General features: G+C 43.3%; 1 protein-coding gene across 4 annotated transcripts in view; it reads left to right on the top strand.

The window, feature by feature from the left end:
* Positions 1 to 7,108: 7,108 nt before the first annotated feature.
* Positions 7,109 to 24,365, top strand: part of PIAS1 (protein inhibitor of activated STAT 1) — a 65,214-nt gene continuing 47,957 nt past the window's right edge. For 2 of the 4 annotated variants that reach the window (XR_012043812.1, XM_072870339.1), the window contains exon 1: positions 7,190 to 7,249. Coding sequence is in view for 2 of the 4 variants with exons in the window: in XM_072870339.1 (XP_072726440.1) it covers positions 7,226 to 7,249 (24 nt within the window). In the remaining 2 variants the exon portion in view is untranslated. Of the gene's footprint in view, positions 7,250 to 9,018; positions 9,059 to 24,365 lie in introns of those variants that run through there. The other 2 variants (XM_072870337.1, XM_072870338.1) reach the window with 2 other exon arrangements.

Raw genomic sequence — 24,365 nt, 5'->3', positions numbered from 1 at the left:
AGCACCACTAGGGATTTAGTGCATGATACTGGAGTTGGTGCTTAGGTTTTTCTTTTAATAATATTTTTTAACTGGAGGCAGATCTATTTATATATGCTTTGGGAGAATAATTTTATGGGTAAATATGATCTTTATTAATATTTTCTTTGTTAATTCACTGATGTTAGTAAAGAGCTTTGAAGATGAAAGCACTGTATGCAATAAATATTAAGATTATTCCAACTTATTTTAATGTTGCCAGCATTCCAGCTCCATCATCTTTCATCCAAGAATCTCAAAGTGCTTTCCAAATGTTAATTAATTTCCTCTCAACAGTCCAGGGAGATACCTATTATTATCATCTCCATTTCACAAAGGAGTCATTCTAAGTGCAATTTACCCCATGACTTGGTGAAAATCAGGTAATATGGCAGGAGTCTATGTGGGACTGACCCAAAAATCCCTGACTCCCATTCTCCCGTTCTTGCTGCTGGACAGCATTCCCTTCTTGGGAGTGGGGTGTGCCAGGCACCTGCGTGGTGCTCGCCCGCCTTCGTCAGGTGCTTTCATTGGTTGCTCTTAAAAGAGAAAAACAGACAAGGATAACATGCCACACCCAGGACAGGTGAGGAAACAAAACTCTTCAAAATCAGAATTACCATAGTTATGAATGGTACTGAGTGGGCTAGGGTGAATTTTCAGTATCTTTTAATGTGCAAGAGTAAATCGTAATTGGATGCTGGTTTAGCGTCCTATTGTAGAGTCAGAGTATTATAACCCGTTCTCAAAAGACTATTACAAGGGAAACATTTTCTCAAATGCAGCACAGGTGAGGGTATGTTATGGTGGAGAGTGCAAGTGGGCACGAAAGATCTGAGCTAAATAGCACGTGCCGCAGCTGAAACTTCTTCTAAAACACTCTCCCCAAACCAGAGGCTAAGTTAATGATGAGACGAGAAGATGATTTAGAGACAGCATGACTCCAGCAATCCATGAGAACAATGCAAAGTTCAAAAATAGCAGTATTGACTGGTGGAAAAACAACATACATATAATTTTCAGGTAATTACTACAGTATAATTAGCTCTGTTGTTTTCATATGAGCCATCTGAAATGAACTCTACTTGTTACTGGAACTCAGCTTTATTTACAGTGTTCCCATGACTAAAGTGATTCTTTAGAAACAGCGATTAGGTAAAAAATAAAGATGTGAGTACTTCATACCAGATACCATCTCCGTGCCAGCAGGCATAGACTAGCTGCTGGCATTTTATTCAGCATTTCACTCACCTCTACTCTGAACCACTTTAGGCAAGATGAGAGCTAAAGAACTGGAGAAGATAAACATAATCTACTCCTGTACTGTCTAGATTACTTCCACATGTAATGATCTACTGCTGTACTGCCTACGTTACTTCCATGTGTGGTCCATAATAGAAACGGTAGGACATGGAGGAGGAAAGAGACTCAAACCGTAACTGGCCTCTGTCTTTTTCTAGATCATTCTATGTGACTGATGCTCCATGCAAAATTGCTATAAACTAGGACTGTATGAAAACGTCAGTATTTTACATGCACTACGTGAGTGCACGAAGAGGGGGAGTAACATGTAACATCATAACAAGGACTTACTCTCAATCAAAGTTCTGGAAAATTTAGCACCTTGATTTTTTTTTTTTTTTTTTGCCACAGAACTTTGCTTATCAGGAATTATTCAGTATCTGTAGAAAGTAACTTCTTAAGCATTGGGACCTTGCAGTCTTACATAAAGTCACTTTTAACTGGAATGCGTTTGTCGCAGTTAAAACCTGGTTTTGTTGGTGATGTAAGTCTGTATGGCTTAATTAAAAGTCTGCCTCACCTCTCTGAAGATATTTTGGAAATAGATGTAGCTTTCGGTAGTTCTCTGTCCTCGTGTTTGAATAGTTCTTGCCCAATTTCAAGTTTCTGAACCATCTGACACTCTAGGTATTACTTGGCTTTGGTACGGCACCGCGCACTTCACAGCTCAGTATGGATCGGCGGTGGCCTGTTGCAGTTCCTTTTTACTCTTTCTTCTTCTGCTGCATCCCCACATTATGAAAATGGGTGCTAATGACAAAAAATCCCAATTGTGATTCAGCGAGATGGAATTTTGTTGACAAAAAAATCTGGATTCAACTCAGCCAAAGGAAATGCTTTTACAAGTGTAGATGAATATCTCAGGAATGACCATTTCTTCTCAGAGGAAAAAAGTATTCTAGCTTTAATTTAAAAAAAAAAAAAAATGAAAGATACAATTCAAATAAAAGCCCAGAGAAAAGTGAACAAAGGTATTTAACAGAACTAGATCCACTCAACAGTGGCAGTTTTCCTGGGGTAAAAGTTACAGAAGCCAAACTAGATGCTGCAAGGCAGTAGGATGCTGTTACCTTCTTAGCTCGGACTGCCTGTAACACATAGACCTCGTCTCAGCACAGAAAGCAGTCCCCTATGGCATAAAACTCCTGTAGCGTAAGTAAGTTTTACTGTTGAGACTACTGTCGTTACGTATAAAATTAAACAAGGCATTTTGCATGATAGCTCTGTGGCTGGTTCGGACGTAATCCAGGCACTTTTCTTTTCCTGCACCTGTGCTCTCTAAAGGTGCAAAACCTGAAAGGCACCAGCCGGAAAGCAAACAATCGCTGCGATAGGTAGGCTGTGTGCGGTGTGGTTGGGCAGCCGCGGCAGGCTGGTCCCCAGGGGAGACAAGCGGGAAGACCTCGTTCTGTTCATCCTCACCTTAAAACATAGTCTCCATTTGACACGACTGATACTTCATTTGACTCAGTCCAAATATAGAATAGCTTAATTATGAAGGACAGGCCTTAAGAACATTAGCGGAGTGCTATGAGCAAGCACATTATCATCCATTGATACTGGAGCGGAAAAGGCTAAGCAAATAGTTTTAAAGAATGGGCTAATTGTTGTGCCTATTACTATTGTCTTGCAGCTGCAACGCTTTGTATAGCAGTAAAGTACATAGGGAGCTGAGTTTGACTTGGAATGCATAATTCCAGGCAGGGAATACAATATAGAGGGCATTCAAATATCAAGGAGTGCAATTAAAATTTTTAAAGATTAGCAAAAATTGCAATGGGGAAAGAGTTTGTACCATGGCCACGGTAGGCTTTGAGTACTTGGGGTTGTAAACCACACTCAGATGTGTACAGCAATAGGGCAAGTTGATACTGAAGAACTGAAGAAACAGGAAATACGCAAATGAAGCTGGGATGCGTCACACCGTAACGCTGCATATGTAATTAAAGATTATAGTAACTCATTTACATATGCTTTCCATATTGCAATACCATTGTTATACCAGGAGATCTAAGGATATAAAAGAGGTGACATAAACAAAATGGTCCAGTATCTCTCCCTAATTTAGGATTTTAGGTGATTAACTCCCCCTCTGTAAGTTTTAATAACACAGGCAGCAAAGATGTAATGAATCTTCCTTTTCTAAGTAAAGCAGCCCTTGGTTTGAGCCAAATTTGAGAGATGATGCTAACATGATATAATATAATATAGTATAATATAATATTGCACTTGGATGTGAATTTAGGGGGAGATGTGTTTACCAGCCAAGTCTCAGTCACTCAGCATTGCTGAACTTACTATACAGCATATTGAGCAATGCCACGTATATTGCTTATAAAGAACAAAATGGACTTATTTTATCTGATATACTGGCTACTCCATTTTCTTCACATACAGCCAAGTAATTTTCACTAAAATGTACCTCTATGAGTTTTTTTTTTCCCCAGAAAAGGCTATTTCAGTGATACATTGATACATCTAAATGTTTTTTATGCCTCCAACAATCTCAGGAATAAAAGATGTATTCAGGATCAAAAATGCCCCCCCCCCGTTACTTTTGAGCACAGAGTAAGTTTGGACTATTAGACAAAGAGGGAAAAGTCTTGGAGACTCGGACTAATGAAAACAACATGTTAGTAGAAAAAATGCATATCTGTTTTAAAAATGTTATTGTGTCTGAACATGGTTTTAAGCGAGTGAGTTATGTGACATGATACATTTTTGGGGAGGTTACAGAATAGGAAAATGGAAGAAATGGAGGTGGAAGGTAGATTCTGGAAGTCATTTATTTTACTGCAATATGGCAAAAAGGGGGAAATGAACTTTTGAAAATTGGGCATTGAAAATATCAAAACTTTGAGTGGTTGAGGAAAACTCTGATCTTTATTTTTCTCTCTCTCTGTCCCTCCCGCCTCCTGCAAAAGGTTAAAAGAAAAAATATTGTCGTTTTAGCTCAGAAACAGAGGTGACTGACAACTGTAAGACTATTTTGGAGGTGTTCTTACCTGCTCCGGTTGCACCCCAGTTGCACTACTTGATGGGCATGTCCTTTTGAAATGAAGACAGAATCGTGACAGATCTGAGTGTTGCCATCACTGACAGAGCTGCACTAGAGCCGGAGCAACTGAGAGCACCTTTGAAAATTACTGTGTGTTGACAAAGTCTTTTCTTAGCAAAGAAACCATCATCTAAGTCTCAGGAGTAGAGAGGAACAAAATTTCATTACATGTAAATAATTGTCTAAAAATAGAAGCACAGATTGCTTTTCACATTAAGTTCCTTCTTCATACTGAAGTATATACTGCATAAAAAGAAGTGACTATCAGAAGTCCAAACTGAAAAATAAGGGGGCTGTATTAGCTTTGTCTGTAAAAACACTTACAGTATTTAGGATGAACCATTTTGAATTGAATATTCTGTATCCTCTCTTTTAGTTCGCTTCCTTATTTTAATGTATCTGAAGACATTCTCAGCCTGTTTTATTTAAAGCAAGTTTTGAAAGAGGACACTGTGGTTTATGGCCATGTGTCAGGTTTGATAGTGTTATGCCATGATTTAGCAAAGCACTTAAGCACATGTCCACATCCCACTGAATTTGGTAGGAAGTGAAGAAGCAGAGGAAAAAGTGTTTGCTGTGCAGCAAGCCTCTTTCGGGGGGGGGAAAAAAAGCAATTGAAAAAAAAAAAGCTTTGTCTTTATAAGATCATAGATCTTTTTGCCAAATTCCTTAAACTAGACACAAACTCATAGATCATATGAGATCATGATTATTAAACATATTCAATCATTCAAAATGAAGTATTCTAAACTGGGCTGGTTCAGACCACTGAAATAGATCAGCTAATTATGGTACATGTGGGCGTACTGGGTAGTCATCTGACTTTTATTTTTTTAGGTATCTTGCCTAGCGCCCTGCCCCCTCCCCAAACCAGCATTTTAGACACTATGATAAGTCTTCATTACATGCAGTATTAAGCCAGAGTATCGGAATATTACTTATCAGCCTTTTCTAATTGCTCCTCATTTTCTGAATGCTTCATTTGATGTGCTGGTGCTGAACGCCGAGAACTGTAAAAGAAATCCATGAGAACAGCGTGTACTTGGCATATCTGCAATAGGAACGGGAAGTATGCGTGACCTGGAGAAGAAAGAGGGGTACCAGCGAGGAGTCAAAAGACGCACCTGGGTTTTCTGTCCATCTGCTCTTGAGACCAAGCTGGGGAATGTTTCTGGGTGAAATGCTTTGAAATGAAACGTTTGGAAAGAGATGTGGGTTGTTTTCCTTTGCTCAGAGAATCGGGACTTCATATATATTCTTACCAACAAACAGCATGGTATCAAAAAGCTACTTACTAGAAAGATATTTGATACCACTATCACATTCTTCCCTCAATGGAAACTACCTAATTTTAAATTGTGGCTAACTATTCAGGTCATATGGGAGACAAATTATAATTCAGTAATAATCATGAGTGGTAATCTCTTTACCGCTGATTCCCTGTGTGGCCTCAAGCATGCTTTCTTTAATCTGTAGAGTGGAGACATTAATGCTTTTTTTGTCTTGCAATGCAGATAATATAAGTGCTTTCTGAATGTGCGATGATGAATTTTATAGCAGCTATGGAAAAACAGCAAATTTTGTAGCTCGCTCTCACTTAATAAGATGTACAATATTGGCCGTGTTCAACAAATTTTTTCTGTTCTATGCACTAAGGTAAAGTCCAAGTGGAGAAAGTGTCATGGCAAGCTGTAATTAGAGAGTAACACACAGGGAAAAGGAAGCTGAATCAAGCTAAGGTGTGTGACTTAAATGCTAGTATTTAAGCCCATCAACTTCACAACTGAACCAGTCATCTTGCCAGGTAGCATTTTTGGTATATGTCTTTCCCCTCCGCATTATCTGGTCTGCTGTTGCAAGAACCCACATTTGACTAGAAAATTAAACGACATGGGCAAATTTGGGTCTAAAAGCTCTGCTCTGACTCTGTAGGCCCTTCTAAAAACACTTGTATTGCTTTTCCTGAGCAAGAGGAAAACCCGGGCAAGCTCACGTTGATTCCCTGAACTCTCTCTGCAGTTCAGGGGATCTCTATCATCTCCCGCTTCGTGGTGCGGTTGGTGCAAATCAGGAGCCGGAGGACGGCTGATGGCAGGACATTCTCCCAGCTAGTCCTGCAGCCGCCCTGCCACCCGCCGCGGCCCAGCAGAGCGGTTTGCCCGCAGCCGGGCACCCACCCTCGGCCTCGGCGGAGCCGGAGCCCGGCCGGCCCGCCCCGCCCTCGCTCCCGCCGGGAGAGCAGAGCACCCAAGCGCCCGCGGAGGGACCTCAGCCTAGTCCCGTGCTCTTTCACTCCTCAGGCACTTAAAACTGCGGATTAAGTAGCAGGAAGCAGAGTTTCAAATTCCAATTTTAATCAACTTATTACTAGAGGAATGCCTATCCACCTCTTCCCTTTGGTGATCCTATTCGAGAGGGCCCCCGGCACCCCGGGGGCTCTGGCCGGCGCGGCTGAGGAGAGCCGGGGCGCAGGCACCTTCAGCGGCCCGGCCTCGGGAGCGCTGCCCGCTCTCCCCTCAGCGCCCCGTTCCCCCGCACGGAGCGAGCAGCGGGGAAGGCGGGACCGAGGGGGCCGCGCTGTCAGGGGGAAACTTCCCGGGCAGGGTGGCGGCGACACGCTGCTCCCAGGGCGGATCGCAGATACCCCGCCGAAGGCCCGGGGCTCCCCGCAGCCCTGGGGAGGAAACCTGCGGGCCGCTCCCCGCCGAAGACCCCCCGCCCGGCAGAGCGCAGAGGAGGGACAAAATGGCGCCGCGATTCAAACGCTGCGCGCTGCGTGCCGGCGGGGGGGCGGCGGGGGGGCGGTGTCCCGGCGGGGTTCACTGCGCCTGCGCCCGGAGTTGCAAGATGGCGGACAGTGCGGAACTAAAGGTAAAGCGCAGCTTCAATTCCCTTCGCGATGCCCCTCGCTGCCGCGCTCGGGGCCGCCGGGGCTGTGCTCTCCCCGGCGCCGGGGGCGAGCCGAGCCGCCGCCGGCGCTGTGCGGCGCCCCGCGGCGCTGCCTCGCCGGGGTGGCTGCGGCGGCGCCCCGCCGGCAGCGGGGGCTGAGGGACGGAGCGGGGCGGGGAGCGGAGCTGTCCTCCCCTCGCCTCTCGCCCGACCGCTCTTCGCCGGGCAGCCCCGCCGGGCCCGAGGGGCGGCAGCGGGGCGGGCGGGGAGGGCTCCCCTCGGCGCTGGCGGAGGGGGCGGTTGGGCTTGGGCCGGGCCGGCGCAGGGGTGAGGGCGGCGGCGACGGCGGCCGGGGGAGCCCCCGGGAGTTGCCGGCGCTGGGCAGCGCGGCTCGGCCGCCCCGGAGGCGGGGGACGGTTCGCCGGGCTCCCCGCAAAGTTTCCAGGGGACTCCGCCAGCGGCGCCGGGCGGGGAGGGAGCCCTGAGGAACGGCTCTGCCCGCCGTTGACAGGCGGCCGGCTCCTAACGAGCGCCCTCGCCGCCCGGCGCGGGGGGGGGGGGACCGCCGGGGGAGCCCCGCTTGCCTCGCCCAGCTCCCACCCCGGTAAATAAAGGGCGTCACAGGCAGATGCTGAGGAGTTGCGAGGTGTTAAGCTTGCGGCTGTCCCTGTCATCCTGCGAAACGCGTCGAAACCTGGTGCTCTGAAGCACCCTCGAGCGAAGTTGCAGCTCCCCGAGTGGGTGAAGCTGGGCGGGGGGGGGGGTCCCGCTGGTTGCGGGGGGGTTTAGGTGGGACTCTGCCCGGGATGGAGGAGAGGGAGCAACTCCGCATAGCACGTCCCATCAGGTGTTTTGAGGAGTAGTGGTGGTGGAATAGTGGGTGATGGGGTATCCACTCTGTGCACCAAAAAAACCCCCCAACATATATCCAACAGAAAAGACCCCAGAGAACTTTCTAGTCCCTTTGGCAAGGTGTGTGTGGGTGTGAACTCTGCCTTGCACACCCAGCAGTGTATTTAAAAGTTTGAGAATTTCATTGCCGTTGTCATAGGGTCGTTATTCATCAGGAGGGCTTCTGTCTCGTACTTCAAAGTTACCACAGTGAAAGACATGAATCTGAAGTATATTAAATGTGTAACATAAACTACAGAATATGTAAAGTATAACTAGGGAAATACTTTGTCTTTCCCTAGAGTTTCGGTCTACGTATCAAAGGTTTCTTGTGCTTTCATTTTTAGATGCTTAAAGAGCTGTCAGGATGTAAAGAAGTATAAAATCTTGTGTGTGTTCCAACTTTGTGGGGTCTGTGTCTGCCAGGTCAGGACAAATAGATCCTCCTTTAAATCCTCTGCTCTTCTTTGGTTTTTGGGGTATCTGGCAGAGTATATTGCTTGAGCTGAGTTGCCCCCAAGCCTTTTTTTTTCAAATTGTGCTTCCCACGTAATGAGATAAAGGGTCAAGATGTGATTCCAGTGTTAAACTTTTGTTAATCTTAGTGTGGTAATTGGGGTGGTGTGTTTTGGTAACTGACTCTTTAAGAGTTTTTGGTGCGCAGTAGCTGGCTTGGGTTTATGTGATGCCTTTGTAAACAAGACTGACTCAAATGGAGCAAAAAGAGGCAAGAGCTAAGGAATAAAGTTTTTTTGGATGTGTGTTAAGATGGCAGGATGGTGGTCAAAGAAGAGTGCTGAAAGGCATGATTTTACTATGAAAATCAACAATTTATTGGTCTTAGGAGCTTTGAAACCCGAAGCCTCTCCTCTTGTCCATCGCAGAGTCTGCGGGCTCTGGGTACGTATATGTGTGTTGGAGTGCCGTTGGTCTGCGCAAGCGTAGCGTAGAGGCCTGTCCTTTTCTCTTTCTCTGCAGCTTTACAGGTGGAACTTCTGTAGAAGTGCGTTTGTGGCTCCTTGTCATCCCGAACTTCTTTATTGATCTCTTTCTGAAACCTGCTTCTTGGGAACCAGTAGAGAGAAATTACGAATTTTTTTTTTTTTTTTTTTAAGTACTGTTGCTGCCTCAGGGATCTGAAGGGTAAATGTCAAACTGACTAGTTTATTTTCAATTTCACTTTGCTGCTCAGGATATGTAGTGGTACTTGCAAGCTGGGACTGTCGGATGGTAGCACTGCATTCTGTGAAAAATTGTTTGGGGGTTTTTTTGGTAGCTATGGGGGCTTGGCAGTTTACATAAGAAAAAACCAGTTACTTCATAAGTTCATACTTTGAAGACTTCAATACCTTTTTTTTTCCTGTAGACCGTACAAAGAAAAAGAGGTGTGTGGGTGTGTCCTTCTCTGTCAGGAAGGAGAGGGAAAGACAAGGGGGCACGAAATTTCTGCTTAGGGTTGTAGCTGTCACATATGAGTTTTTCAAAAGTAGTCCAGCTCAGTTACTAGGTACTGGATGAGGTGAGTGCTCCTTGGAAAAAATGTGGCTAATGGAAAGCCGTTATATCGTAGTTGGGTGCGGTGGGTATTTTTAAGCAGGAATAAGTCTCCAGAAAATGTGCTTTTAAATGATTTCTTGTTTTGAAAGTTGAAAGGAGTCATAACTAAGGGAGAGTTTGTGATTACGACGCTGCTATTTGAAGAATGAACAGTGAATTCCTTTAATGATTTTAATTTTCTTAGGTAAAATCTTTTCACGTTTCTCCTCTGATTAATTAACAAATGGCATTTATTTCAGATTTAGTGACCTTTAAAAACTAAAATCAAATGTAACAGTTGCGCAGTAACTCACTTGTCTTGCCAGATAAAGCTTGTCAGAAAAACTTAGTCAAGTTTCTAAAACTTTCTTGCCTTCCTGTGTAAAGAACCATGGGGCTATATGTTGGTAATGTACACACATGTAAATTGGGGAGTGTGCTATGACGGGTGGTATTGCCAAATGCACAAAGTAAAATTAAAGATCTTGCTTCCTCCAGAAAAACAGTGGTCACTCTTGCTCGCCATAATTTTTCACAGAGTTGTAAATCATGAAAAAGTGTTCCCTGTAATGTATTTAGTTACCATGATCAAGAGTATTTCAGTCTCTCGCCCCATTTGAGAATGTTTGTCCTACTGGAAAAAAAAATGAGATAAGATCAAACATACTTTGCAGATCCCAGACTTGTAAGGTTACTGAATTCTTTGGTGGTACTCTCGCAGGTTTGGATAAATTGAAGCAGTATGTTTTCATTTCTGTTGATGAAACAAGGTAACTGAAGAGTCTGTTCTTCTGTGGATTACCTCCCTAACGCCATAGGCTGAGGCATATGTGAATTTTCCTGATCTTAATTACTATTCCTGTATAATTGCATACAGACTCTAATTTATCTCAAGGTAAGCTATTTAAAGCTCTTTCTAATTGGAAGGAGTATACTTGAGTGATTAAATCTTTCCTTCAATATTTCTTACATCTCTTTAAATTGGTTATTAGATTGTTGTGATCTTTGCCTTCTACTCAAGTCTTTTGGAAATCATTACACAGTTTGCAATAATCAATTCAATTATACATGGATCAAAGAATGAAAAAGAAAAGCTTATGTTCTAGTATTGTCATTCTTGATACTGTCCTAAGAAGCTGGTTTGGAAAGCACATGCTGGGAGGTTTTCTCCTTTGTTCTCTCTCCTTTTAAGAAAGTGCCTTTGGGGATTGAAGAGATCCCTGGTGTGTTTCTTGTTAGACACAATTTATACTTAAAAAAAAAAAAGTGAGCCAAGAGTTTGAATGAAAATTCATAATAGCATTTCCACACAATGGTGATGAAAACAAAGCATTTAAAAATATTCAGTTGGGAAATACCCCTCCCCTAAATACAGTGAAGCAGTTTTTTGAGGAGGAGAGGCTAGTAGCACGGCTTTCGGGTGGTGGTGATAATAGTGACAAATGGATCTCTGGTATGGAAATGCAGTTGTGTTAAATTGCATCGTCAATGCTATTAAGCATAAGCTACCTATTTCAGTGTTCAATTAGAATTTTACTCTTCAGTATTATGAGCTATTTTTGCTTAATCCTTTTATAAGTTGCTGGGGTTGTGTGTTTCTGTGATTAAAGTCAATATAATCCACTTTTCATTGTTATCTGAGTCCATGGATTACGTTATTTTCATGCCTGTAATTTGGTGTATGTCAGTATAATTGTGTTTTTGACTGTATTTTGGTCTAGGTATCTTTTTTGAGCTTTTGGCCTTCAACACTGGAATTGCAGATATCAGATGAATAAAATTGGCAGCTGTGTATCACTGCTTAACTGTCAAAGCCCCAATCCATAACACTTCTTTATTGCCAATAAAAACCAGATTGCATATTGTGTACACGTAAATATAGTGTCAGCACGCTTCTGGTGTAAACCCCTCACAAGTGTTAGGGGCCATCCTGGAAGTCTTTGTAGGCCTGTGCCAGTGAAATTCTTACTCATTGCCACTTGTGAGAAGGAAGGAAGGAAGGAAGGTGTAAGAACCAGTAGTTCATAGTAGTTATTTTTAATGGATTTACAATTAATTTCTCTTCTGGTTATAAAGGTATTTAGAAATTACAGTTAAAAGGCTTAGAAGCTAAGAAGCGGGTAGAAGATGCATCTTATTTAGCTTTATTCCTTGAGAATAAGAGAAGAGTGTTACCCTAGGGAGGGGAAGGACTCAGGACTGCTTGGCCATTGATAAGAATGTTTATGGATCAGAGACACAAGACACATATTTAAAAGCATCCCATGAAGCAGGGTGTAGACAGTTAAGATATCTTCAGATACTGAAGTTATTTATAGGGATGTAGATGACTGGTATGGTTTATACTGTGACCTGCCTGCATTCATATAGAGCACAAAGATAAGTGCAGACTTGTCACTAATGTGTTTGGCATGGTAGATTTTAGTTCCTGTAATCCGTTCTTGCAGAAGTCAACATCTGATCATTTTTCTTTTTAGTGCCATTATGGTGAAAAACAAAACAGAACTTCTGAACACTTGAGACTCGAGTGCTCCCTGTAATTGTCCTGAGATACCCCCAGCCGTCTCCGATCCTCTGAGTGCCTCGCTGCTGCTTTTCTCTGAAGCGTCTCTTGTAATCCTTGTCGATTGTAGTAATGCTTATGAGTGAGTTCGGAGCTGAACCCCAGGGTTAGTCAGCTGGTGGACTGCATCAACGTGGGGTTCATTGGTCTCTGCCGAAACTATTGAATTTGAAGTAATAGTACCTTTCTTGCTGTGAATCAGCGTTTTGAAAGGGTTACTTTGTGGGGCCTTGGGATCACCCAGTGTCTCAGAGGATTTGTGGCTGCGAAATGGATTGGATCTCTTGCAGCTTTTCTCTTACATGGTGGTATTGGTGTTTGGCCCTTTGGCTCCACAAGGAAAGAATTCTACCTACAAACCTTAAGTTGTCTCAGAAATGTCTGTTTACTTTTGCTGCTGTGCTTCTGCTTTAGCAACTTTTGCTTTGATGAAAGATGTTACAGGTGCCCTTCTAATGGAAGACTCTGCTTTATCGCCCTCCATAAAAAGTAGTAAAACCCTTCTGAAAGCCACGATTTCAGTGAAGAATGCAAATGTGGCTTTTACATTAAAAACTTGGCGGTATATACCTTGTGTGTCTTTCGCAGCCCAGCTGCCTCAGCTTGTGCTGTTCCGTGTAAGTAGGAACTTCACCTCTGGTTAACACCAATGTGCCTGCAAGAATCACAGAGAAATGTTTGTCCTGTTCTTTGGGGGGGGAAAGGGGAAATGTATTGTTTGGGTGACTGCTGTGACACATGCTTGGGCAGCTGAATTTCAGAATCCTCTTGATCAAGCTCAGATATTGATTGTTGCATTGCTCTGTCACTATTTTCAGCTCTGTGTAGACCAGTAAATGCTAGGAGTGTTGGTTTGGGCTTCTTAAAATGAAGATGATTGGATTTTATGATGCAAAAATTGCGTGTAGTACCTTCAATGGTAGTCTGTTCATGAAAATAAATGCCTTTCTTAAAAGTAGATTCTTTTGCTAGTTAAAGAGAGGGGGGTGAGGAGGAGAAAGGAGCTCCAGTAGCTTACAGAAGGGTGCTTATTTCTGTAATTTTACTCAACGCTCTCAAAGCCATTTTGAACAACTAGTCACTGCCATAAAATGTGGCTATTTCAAAGTAAGTTAGAAGCTTTGGAGCTACAACAAAAAGTAGAAGATGTTAAACCTTTGAAAATGAGAATATATGGAGTTGAGGATGGGGATGGGAGATAATAGCTTGTCTAGCCTTATTCTGATCTTTCAAATTTTCAATAGCAGCCGGAACGAAATTAAACCAGGTAATATTATATTATTGTTCTCTGTGTGCTGTGGTACAAACCTTCCTATTGTCATTTATTTTCTTACTGTTTTGCTGAGACCCCTGTGTCTGTTGCAGCTGTATTGATCTGAGAGTTTGTCAGCGATTTGCTTAATCTTATTCTCCTGTTGGGATTAGGGATGGCTATAGATGTACTGCCATGTCTCCGCTGTTCTGTTCTGTCCCTTAGCATACACTGGAGGGATAGCAGAGTGCTCTGTAAGCAAGCATTTTATTCCAAGACTAGGGGAGAGTAGGAATTAGCAGAAGGTGGGTATTATGGGGCTTGTCTAGAATATGTGAAACAAAGAAATGAAAAGCTAGTACACAATTAGACCAAAGGTCAACCTAAGCTTGACCTTTATGTCTATAGGAGATGATATACAAGAGATTTATATAGGAAGTGACATGATAATTAATGGAGAAGGAAAAGGAGCCTTTAAAAGCCATTGCTTGGTGAGGATAGAGTCCTAGGCTCTGCAGCAGAGCAAAGACTCTGTGGGTATGCTAAAGTTTATTTAGCATGGAGGACAGAAAGATAAGTGTTATTCACTTTATAGATTGCTCTGTAGTGAACTTCCCTTGTTTTGTTTAGGAAATGGTAATGAGCTTTCTGGATACAGGCTAATAAACATGTATGAGTTCTGCCTCCTCTCTGCTTCTGCCAGGACTGCATGGGCTGTAGGTAATGCTTCAGTTGCCAGTTTCCATCCCAGAAGTACATCTAACAGCAGGAGAGAGTCAGAAGGGGAGAGTTTCAATCTATACCCTGCTTTGGGGCTGATACACAGCCAACAGCGTTTCCAGAATAGTAAGATGTGAAGCATCCCTTTATCTCTCTAAATATCTTCTTCCTTATGCCTTGCATGTTTGTAGTGCATACTAGGAGTCCTTTTTCCCAGTTTCCAGCCCAGATATGATTTGTGGTGCTAAATTCTTCAAACCAAGAGTTCAGTAGGACTCTCCTGTTAGCTTTTCTTGGTGTTATTTTGTTTGACACCTAGTTGCTCCCTTGATTCTGACCATAGATTATTTGGTAATTTTGGTTGGAAGGGACCTTGGGAAATTTCCAGTCCAACCTCCTGCTTAAAGCAGGATCAGCTATGAGGGCAGAACAGGTTACTCAGGACTTTATCCAATCTAGTCTTTAAAACCTCCAAGGATGGAAACTGCACAACCTCTGTGGGCAACCTCTTCCACTGCTTAACCGTTCTCATGGTGAAAACCATTTTGGTTTGTTTGGTTTTGGGTTTTTGGGTTTTTTTTTGGTTTTTTTTTTTGTGTTTGTTTTTTTTTAATATCCAGCCTGAACCTCTTATTTCAGCTTGTGCCTGTTGTCTCACATCCTTCTGCTGTGTACCTCTGTGAAGATCATGGCTCTGTTTTCCTGATGACCTCCTTTACATGTTGGAAGGTTGCCATTAGGATCCTCCAGAGCCTTCTCTTCACCAGGCTGAAAAAGCCCTGTTCCCCCAGCCTCTTGCCAGATCATCTTGCTATACCTCACATATTTGACAATAAGATACCGGCAGCTTGTTTGGGGATGGGATTTGGGCAGATGATTCCATGCCACAGATGTAGTTCTTGAGGAGTTTTTATTCCTGTGGATTTCTGTTAGTGGAGATGTATTACAAAATCCTTTACGTCCTCAGAAATGTGCAAAAGTAGTTCCTGAGACTGTCTGCTGGTATCACTGGAAAAGGTGGAGGTTGCATCAAAAAAACTAGATTTCAAAAGCAGTGACCTTCTGAGGGGAGGTGATGACAGCTGACAGGCAGCAGGTAGGCATCTCTTCACCAGGAAGCTCCATAGGATTCTTGTCCATTTTGAAAATGGTATACCAAGCTCTCCCACTCTTTCCTCCCCTCCCATTAAATACATGGTTATAAAGCAGATGGAAAATGAAGCTCAGTCTTCTTACTGCTTGGTTGCAGCATTGCCTTCCTGAAGATGCATCTTTTGTGGCCACAGCCATTCGAGTGGGCAAACATTTGTGATAAATGTTCTCAGAAATTTGTGTTGGGCACGAGTTAAGTCATAATCTTTGGGCGGAGCTGAGATTAGAGGCCTGGTTTTCTAAGGTAGATTTATACTAGGAAAAAAACAGTTCTCTTCAAGAGAGATGACAGAGTATAAAACTACAGAGAGCTTTAGTTACGCTAGAATTTTATGTTGAAGCTGTAGGGGTTTGTCTTCAGAGTGGTTCTTTCACTGGGTAGGTACTCAAGCTGCCAGCCAGTATTGTGGCTTTACCTTTCCATACTGTACCACGCATTTTTGAGCAGCTGTAGGATCTGTCATCTGCAGCATTTTCAGGGGGTGTGGTTTGCAGGAGGGTGCCTTAGGTCCATCAAATTTCAGCCTTGGCCGTCTTGACCATGTATTTGCTTGATGCTGCTACTCTGTTCTTGAGGCTCACAAAGGGGAGCAGATTGGCTGCTGAGCCAAAAGGCAGAGTTTAGCAAAATAATTTATCCTTGGTTGCTTCTGGGATTAAAACTGGCTCTGTGTATCTCTGCAGAACAACTGGTAGTCCTGCGAGTCACTTCATTGGTCTACTCTGGTCTTGGTCCTTCTGCGTTTTTGTGGTCTGTTCAGTGTAGCAGACCATGCGAGGTTCCTCCAGCTTTGTTTTGCGTGTGACACTGCCAGAGCTTCTTCCTGAGAAAGTATATCTTCTTGAGCATCTCTGCTTGTTTGCTGTGTAAGCGGATAGCATACTTTCGCTGCCCAGCCACATGAAGAAATTTACTGTCCCTTTAAGTGGGACAGTCGGTTGAGAATCATTCAGAGCTGGAACTTCTTGCTTACCTTCATTTACAGTCTTCTGCACGACGTTCCTCCTGCCCTTGTCATAGAGCAGGGTCTGAACTTAATGGGGCTGCTCTGTTCAGCTTTTCAACTGAAAACATGATTAGTTCACATGCAAAATAGAATATAGGATGGAAATAGCAGTGAACATAGTTTTGCTTGGCAATTTAGCATAGGTGCAGCTCACTATTTTTTATTTTTTTTAAAAGCAGAGGCCAGATACAATAAGGATAATGTGTTTGGTTCAGGTAGAATCTGTAATTTCAGCTGCAGGAGTGTGTCGTAAAAAGTTGTGTGGATGAGAATGTTTTCTGATACATTCATTTCTCATATTGTTTCTTGAGACTCCCTTGACAAAATGATCTCACTTCTGTGCAGATGTTGTATCTTGTTTCCCTGGTGCAAAATAAGAGTCTTTGAAACAGTCCAAGTGTTTGTGTAGATTTTCAGCTTATTGAAAAATCTGTTGGAGACAGCTCTGCTCAGGCAATCTATGGAGTTGTTAGTGCACCTATAAATATATTGCACCAAAATGAAAAATGTAGAAACTTCAGCAGCAGTACAGAAACGAAGCTGTTATTTTTTGTAGGTTCTGTGTTGATTTAGCAGGATCTCATCAGTGAATCTGCTGAGGCCACGTGGTGGCGGGGCTTCAGATTTTTTTAATCAAGTATCAGAACTGTTGTTGGTTTGAATTACAAGTATTTTAGATAATATTTTTCTAAAGGGTGTACATCCAGGTTTTAATTTAATTAATTTCCCCTTTTACCTCTTTGGTGTTAAAATTTGACTCTTTCAGTTGAGAAGTAACATTTTTATTAGAGGCTCTTGACAATGTCGCTTGGGTTTCTGAGGAAATGGCTAAAAATAAACATGCGTTGTAAACTGAATCTTAAGAATGTAAAAGTAGCTGTACTGGTTCAGACCAAGGGTCCATCTGGCCCGGTATTGTCTCCTACAGCTTCCAGAAGTGAGTGCATACGGAAAAGCGAAACCAGGACAAAGTATGAGAAATAACTGTCGCCTCCCTGCAATATTCCCCTGGTCTCCAGCTATTTTCAGCTCAGTTCTCTGAACCCAATGGGGGCTACTAGCTGGACGAGCCATAATAAATCTATTTTCCAAGTGCCTGTCCAGGTTCCTCTTGAACCTATATAAACTTCTTTTGTTCACAGTAGTCTGGTCGGGATTTCTGTTGTTCTGCTGCTTGCTGCGTGAGGACCTTCTCATTTTGTTCTAAGCCTGGTTCCAGCCAGCTTCATCTACTGGTCACTATGCTGGGTAATGAAAGAGGCTGAACAGCTGATTCCTGTCCGCTCTCCTTGTGCTGTTTGTGGTTTTCTAGGTTGCTATCATATCTGTCCCCATGTTCTCTATTTTTTAGGTTGAAAAATCTTAGCTTTTGCTATTTCTTAATTAGGGAAGTCATGCTGGACTTCCGTCATCCTTCTGTGAACATTTCCACTTCTAATATGTTGGGGGTTTTTTTTTTGGTTCTTTTTTTTAAAGATGAGACCACCAAAACCACTTGCACTTTGAGATCTGGGTGAGCCAGGGATTTATAGAGCATATAATGATTTCTCATTTGCTCTTTGTTCCTTTTCTAATGATTTCTAACAATGATTTGTGTGTTTGACTGCTGCTGAGCTGCTGTTTTTGTATGTCTGTTTATCTTGGGCCCAGGAGCTTGCTCTAGCACGGTAAAGGTCATCCCAGAGCCCATCACTTCATATGTAAAGCTAGGTCTGTCTGGTCTGCTTTTCCCCATAGGCATCACTTTACATTTATGTACATTGAATTGCTGTCACTGAGGTCTTTCAGTGATTCTTCAGTTTGCCTTCATCCTTACAAACGCGTCATATTGTCAGCAACTTTGTCACACCACTGATCACTTAGTTTTCTAGGTCGTTAACGAATAGGTTAAGCTATGTGTGCCAGTGTAGGCCCTTGCAGAGCTCCATGCATGACCTTCCTCTATTGTTTGGTCTTGGAACAACTTGGACGCATTGGTAATAGAAGAACTTTGAATAGCAAGCTAAGGATCTATGGCCTGTTTTTTTTAAACAAAATATGATTAATGCTGTAAGAATACCCAGCTTGTGTGTGCAGACTGGATTTTCATAGCTTCCTTTGACCTGTACTACTCTGTTGTTTTTAAACATATGTAGAACTCTGAGGTGGTGCCAAGCTGTTTTAAGGGGAAGCAGAGATGTGTTGAAACTTGTTTCCTATGTTCAGTTAACTAGAAAAGTTTTTTTTAAAATGTGCCTTTGTTTTTCACAGTATGTTCACATAGCTTAGTAAAGGGCTTGAGCTAAATTTTAGTTGATTAACTGCATTGACTCCTTCGTTCCTCGGGCCTGTACCTGACTGATATCTTGATGCCTCTATTTTGATTTTTTTTTTCCAAACCCTAGACTGTCCTTTGCTTTTGACCTAGAGGCTGAGCAAGGTTGTGAAGTAACACGATGCTTACAACATCCTTACCTGGAAGTAGAAGCTATATGTTATCCAGTGAGTTGTATCGGGAGGCAAAAGGGTGAAGACACTTCATACTAAAATGCTAGGCTGAAACCCAGAAAATGCTTTGTTTTGTCATGAGATCCTAAATAATCTCCCCCCCCGCCCTATGCCTTTGGCCCGTATATGAAAAAAGGGCCAGGCAGAGTATAAATTCACCAACATGCGAGAGTCATTCAGATGACATTAATAAGCTGCAAAAGGCTTGTATATATGCAAATTCCTATTCAGAGTGGGATTTGGATGAGTGTGGTTAATGAGGTGGGGCAGTAGTTTGGTCAGTAAAGATGAAAAGGAGCAGTGGCTGGAGCAGTGTCCTCCCAAGTGGGGTGGGAGTTCGGGGGGAGGCAGCTCACCGCAGGGTAGGAAAAGTTAAGGGAGTGTTTGTATCTACAGTCAGTACTGCAGAAACAGCACATTTTCTGTTTTCACTTGGTCAGGATTGCCATGGAAGTTTTAACTTTGCTATCAAAGTTTTCTTAGGCAGTTCTTTCAATTCTGGTTGTTCTTGTGGCTGAAGCCAAGTTAAATGCAGTATCGTTTTTGGAGTTTACTTGCAATAGTTTTCATGTATTTTAAATCATAGGTGTGGCTGAAACTTGGCTTATAAAAACCTTCATTCCATCAAGCGGTTTGTTTCCATGCAGGGCAGGGGTTATTGTGTGAATAGATTAATTGAATTCAGTCTTAGTTTGATTATGAGAAAAACACAGTGCTTGAAGGATGAGTTTGCGGGGAGGGGGACAATGTGTCAGATTGATGGCACTGGGAAATGAAATATCTCTCTTCCTGCTGAGCAAGTGTCCGTAGTATCTCTCCCTAACATGCGCCAGTGTGACTGTGAAAGAAATGTTTCTATAGGCCTTGTCTGTGCTATATGTGAGCCAGGAAAATATTGCATGGAGAATGTATTCTTAGCTTTCTAACGCACTGTTGAATGTTTTGTCCTGGGACTAATCATTGCGAGCTAACGGGTTCTTAAGCACTGCATGCTTGTCTTTGAGCCTATAGGTGACATGATGCAGTTAATACATGTAAAAATACAACTTTCTGGTGTGGGCAGCCCTGGAAGGTGGAAGGACAGAGTAGCCCAAATTCTGAGGGGTGAAGTAGGATTGTGGGGTTAGGATCAACTTTGTCAGTAGTCTAGGCCTTGCCTAAGATGCATCCTCTCAGTCTGTCTCTGGCTGCATGTTGTCATTTGAAACTGTTTTCTTTATCCTCTTTTGAATGCTGAAGAAAAGCAGGAAGGTCTGCTTCCTCTCCTATTATTCCATCATCTTTTTGCATTTTCACATAGTGGGAAGAAACCAGTTGTTGTGGGTGATATGAAAAACTGAGCTTCCTGCTTTCTCTTTCTTTGTCCCCATGCCTCTTTTAGATGTCTTCCCCAGGATACGCATTCAGTGTTTGGCACTGCTGCTGCCCCGTTGCTCTCTTTCCAAGCTGCGCTGGTACTTGGAATGAAATCAGTGTGATTCTTGACAGTCTTACTGATGCTTTAGTGTCGTGAGTAGCAGCCAAAGAAGTCATCCATGTCTCATTAACTTGACTGACCTAGGATACCGAATCTGCCTCGGTGGGAACTAGGTTGAGTACTGACATAGTAAGATTTTTGAAATGGGAGATGAACTTCTGACTGCCAGTATTTTCACCTGGGTTTGGACAAGTGACATAAGAGAAGTTTTTTTCAGCCAGCTACTGATTTCTTTTCTGTAATGATAAATGTATTTTGCCACTTTAAAGTTGATCTGTCTCAATATGTGATGTAAATATTAATTCCATGTCATATTGTTGCATGCAATAAATAATTCAATTTTTTAATGCATCTGTACAGTTAGGAACAAATTAGGCTTTAGTGTACATTTAACTGCTCTATAAATAGTTAGACCTGTAATTTCTGTTCCCTATTGTGCCGTGACAGACAATAGCTCTTCAGAGTTTGAAAAACTGACTTTTCTTGAATTACTGGGTGGCCCCATGCGGTTCATGCATAATTTTCTTGCTAGCAGTTTGCTGTTATGTGGCTACTCTCTATTCTAGATACCTTGTTGAGAGCGAAAATGAGGTAGGGTAGATAAGGGTGATTTTACTCGGTGGTGGTCTGATCTGGTTGCGTAGCCCTGTGTGTTCCTGGGGTAGTCATGGGTAGCCATATTCCACCTGATGAACCATTCCCAGATTGATACCCTCTTCTCCTGTCCACCCCTGTCCATGTTTCTGAGGTTTACAGTATGTATTTTGAAAGTCTTTGCCTTTTTGGAATGACTGTAGGGCCAGATCTGTCGTACATCTCATTTGTAGCTCTTGAGTCCCTTCTTTGACTTCTCCTTCAGTACTGGAAAATACTCTTATCCACAGAATCTGAGGTTGGGAGGGACCTTCCAAGGTTGTCTAGCCTATTAGTTGCCTGCAAATCTGCTTATTTGGCTCTAGTTGCATGAAGACCTGTCTGTAGTGATGCCCAAGTTCCTCTCCTGAACCATCAGCTACGTAATGAGAAAAACACATGAGAAGTTAAGGTTTTCCTCCAATTTTGACTACTTTGTGTTTAGTAACTTTGAATTTCATATGCAGTTATCCCTTAACTTGCTGAAAGTGGTCATGAACTCGAAGAATCAAGTAGACATGTGAATGCTATTTCTTGGTCTTGCTTTTAGGCTGGTGCTGGACTTGGTTCACAGGTAGATGTTTCTATAAAATATAAAGGGCTAGTAATTCTTCTTAGACCAGCTGCTATGGTTGAAAAACATTTCAGATGTGCAAGTCCTTTTTCTAAATATAATAAAAAGTATTACTTTCTTTCAAGCCTTGTCTCTTACATCATTGCGTTGTTTACAGCCACTGCACTATTGATAGATAAAATATGGGAAGCAGAGCAATGGCTCCTGGATAAATGGTGATGCTTAACGGCTTTGTTTCAGAAAGAAGTAGAGGAAAGGCAATGGGTGTCTCCTTGTGAAAGAGGAGGATGACTTGAGCAGAGGAAATGCTTCTCTTGCCTGCACTGTATGAAGACTTAAAAAACTGCACTAAAGGAATCGTTTTGAAGAGCTTCGCTAGAACATGCTGGAAGTCAATACTTCATCAAAGTAGAGGCCAACTTATGATAATCTGTGCTGTGAGAATGTTGATGTATGAAACTTGGGGCTTCCCTCAGCTTTGTGCTGTGGTAGGCAGTCTCCGCAGAACTGGTGAGGAGATACTTGATTTATGTGGTGCATCTTACCTGATACTTTGAGGAACAGTCACGTAAGAGGAAAATTCCTTAGTATTGTTCAAGCTTTTAATTAATCTTGATGACTTACTGCTATATGACTACTTAAAAAGAAGTGTGTAGTTTGGCTTCCTTGTATAATTTCTATACATGAATTTGAAGACCTTATGAAATAGATTATGTGCAGAATGACTAGCTTTTTGTGTGTGTGTTTTTTTTTTTTTTAAAGAAGACTATATGGGTGCCAGTATGATTGCTTGATGGAATATTTGTTTTCAGCTTATTGACACAGTGGGAACTTTTGGCTCCATTGCTTAATTCTGTGATAAAAGTCAAGACTAATTGTTAGTAGTAATAAAGTATTATTCTTGGTGGGCCAGTATTAGAAGGGAATAGGGTATTTGGCCAGGGTATTTCATAGGTATTTGTTGTCAGCAGATTTATTTCATTTGTGTTCCCTTTCTTCCTTTGGAAAGGGAAATCTTTTAATGATAAATTATTATTTCCCATACCTGATGTTTTATCTGATGTCTTAATTTTTCTGTTCTTCTCCCTTCCTTCTGCCTTTCCTTCTTCCCCAGTTTTTGTTATAGATGTTATTAGCTATTGTTGCAGCCTTTTTTAGATTCCCGTGGTTACAGATAAAAGCACTACCAAACATTCTCCTGCATCTTGTGAGACGGTGTGTGAACACAGGGATGTTGGTACATGGTACCCAGTGACAAGGCAGATGGCAGCTGTGGCCCCGTCTGAGTTATGGCTGTTGCTGTCCTTAGCTCCGTGGACGGATCCTGCTGGTGTGATGGAGCTCAGCATCTCAGAATCCAGGGGGAAATAGTTAGTGATCTGCTGCACCACTTAGACGCTCACAAGTCTATGGGGCCTGATGAGATCCACCCGAGAGTACTGAAGGAACTGGCAGATGTGCTCACCAAGCCGCTTTCCATCATTTACCAGTAGTCCTGGCTAACTGGGGAGGTCCCAGTTGACTGGAGACTAGCAAATGTGACACCCATCTTCAAGAAGGGCCGGAAGGAGGACCTGGGGAACTGCAGGCCTGTCAGCCTGACCTCAGTACCAGGGAAGCTGATGGAGCAGATCATGCTGAGTGCTATCACATGGCATGTAGAGGATAACCAAGGGATCAAGCCCAGCCAGCATGGGTTCAGGAAAGGCAGGTCCTGCTTGACCAACCTGATCTCCTTCTACGACAAGGTGACCCGCCTAGTGGATGAGGGGAAGGCTGTGGATGTTGTCTATCTAGACTTCAGTAAAGCCTTTGACACGGTTTCCCACAGCATTCTCCTGGAGAGACTGGCTGCTCATGGCTTGGACGGGTGTACTCTTGGCTGGGTAAAGAACTGGCTGGATGGCCGGGCCCAAAGAGTGGTGGTGAATGGAGTTTACTCCAGTTGGTGGCCGGTCACAAGCGGTGTTCCCCAGGGCTCTGTGTTGGGGCCACTCCTGTTTAATATCTTTATCAATGATCTGGACAAAGGGATCGAGTGCACCCTCAGTAAGTTTGCAGACCACACCAAGTTGTGCGGAAGTGTTGGTCTGCTTGAGGGGAGGAAGGCTCTGCAGAGGCACCTGGACAGGCTGGATCGATGGGCTGAGGTCAATTGTATGGGGTTCAACAAGGCCAAGTGCAAGGTCCTGCACTTGGGCCACAGCAACCCCATGCAACGCTACAGGCTTGGGGAAGAGTGGCTGGAAAGCTGCCTGGCAGAAAAGGACCTGGAGGTGTTGGTTGACAGCCAGCTGAATATGAGCCAGCAGTGTGCCCAGGTGGCCAAGAAAGCCAATGGCATCCTGGCTTGTATCAAAAATAGCGTGGCCAGCAGGACTAGGGCAGTGATCGTGCCCCTGTACTCGGCACTGGTGAGGCCGCACCTCGAATGCTGTGTTCAGTTTTGGGCCCCTCACCACAAGAGAGACACTGAGGGGCTGGAGCGTGTCCAGAGAAGGGCAACGGAGCTGGGGCAGGGTCTGGAGCACAAGGGTGATGGGGAGCGGCGGAGGGACCTGGGGTTGTTTAGCCTGGAGAAAAGGAGGCTGAGGGGAGACCTTATCCCTCTCTACAACTGCCTGAAAGGAGGGTGTAGGGAGGTGGGGTTGGTCTCTTCTCCCAGGTAGCAAGCGATAGGACGAGAGGAAATGGCCTCAAGTGGCGCCAGGGGAGGTTTAGACTGGATATTAGGAAATTTTACTTCACCAAAAGGGTTATCAAGCATTGGAACAGGCTGCCCAGGGGAGTGGTTGAGTCGCCATCC

This window comes from Ciconia boyciana, chromosome 8, assembly GCF_034638445.1.
Source record: "Ciconia boyciana chromosome 8, ASM3463844v1, whole genome shotgun sequence".
NCBI lineage: Eukaryota > Metazoa > Chordata > Aves > Ciconiiformes > Ciconiidae > Ciconia > Ciconia boyciana.
The sequence above is the reverse complement of the archived record's forward strand: the minus strand, read 5'-3'. Positions and strand labels throughout refer to the sequence as shown.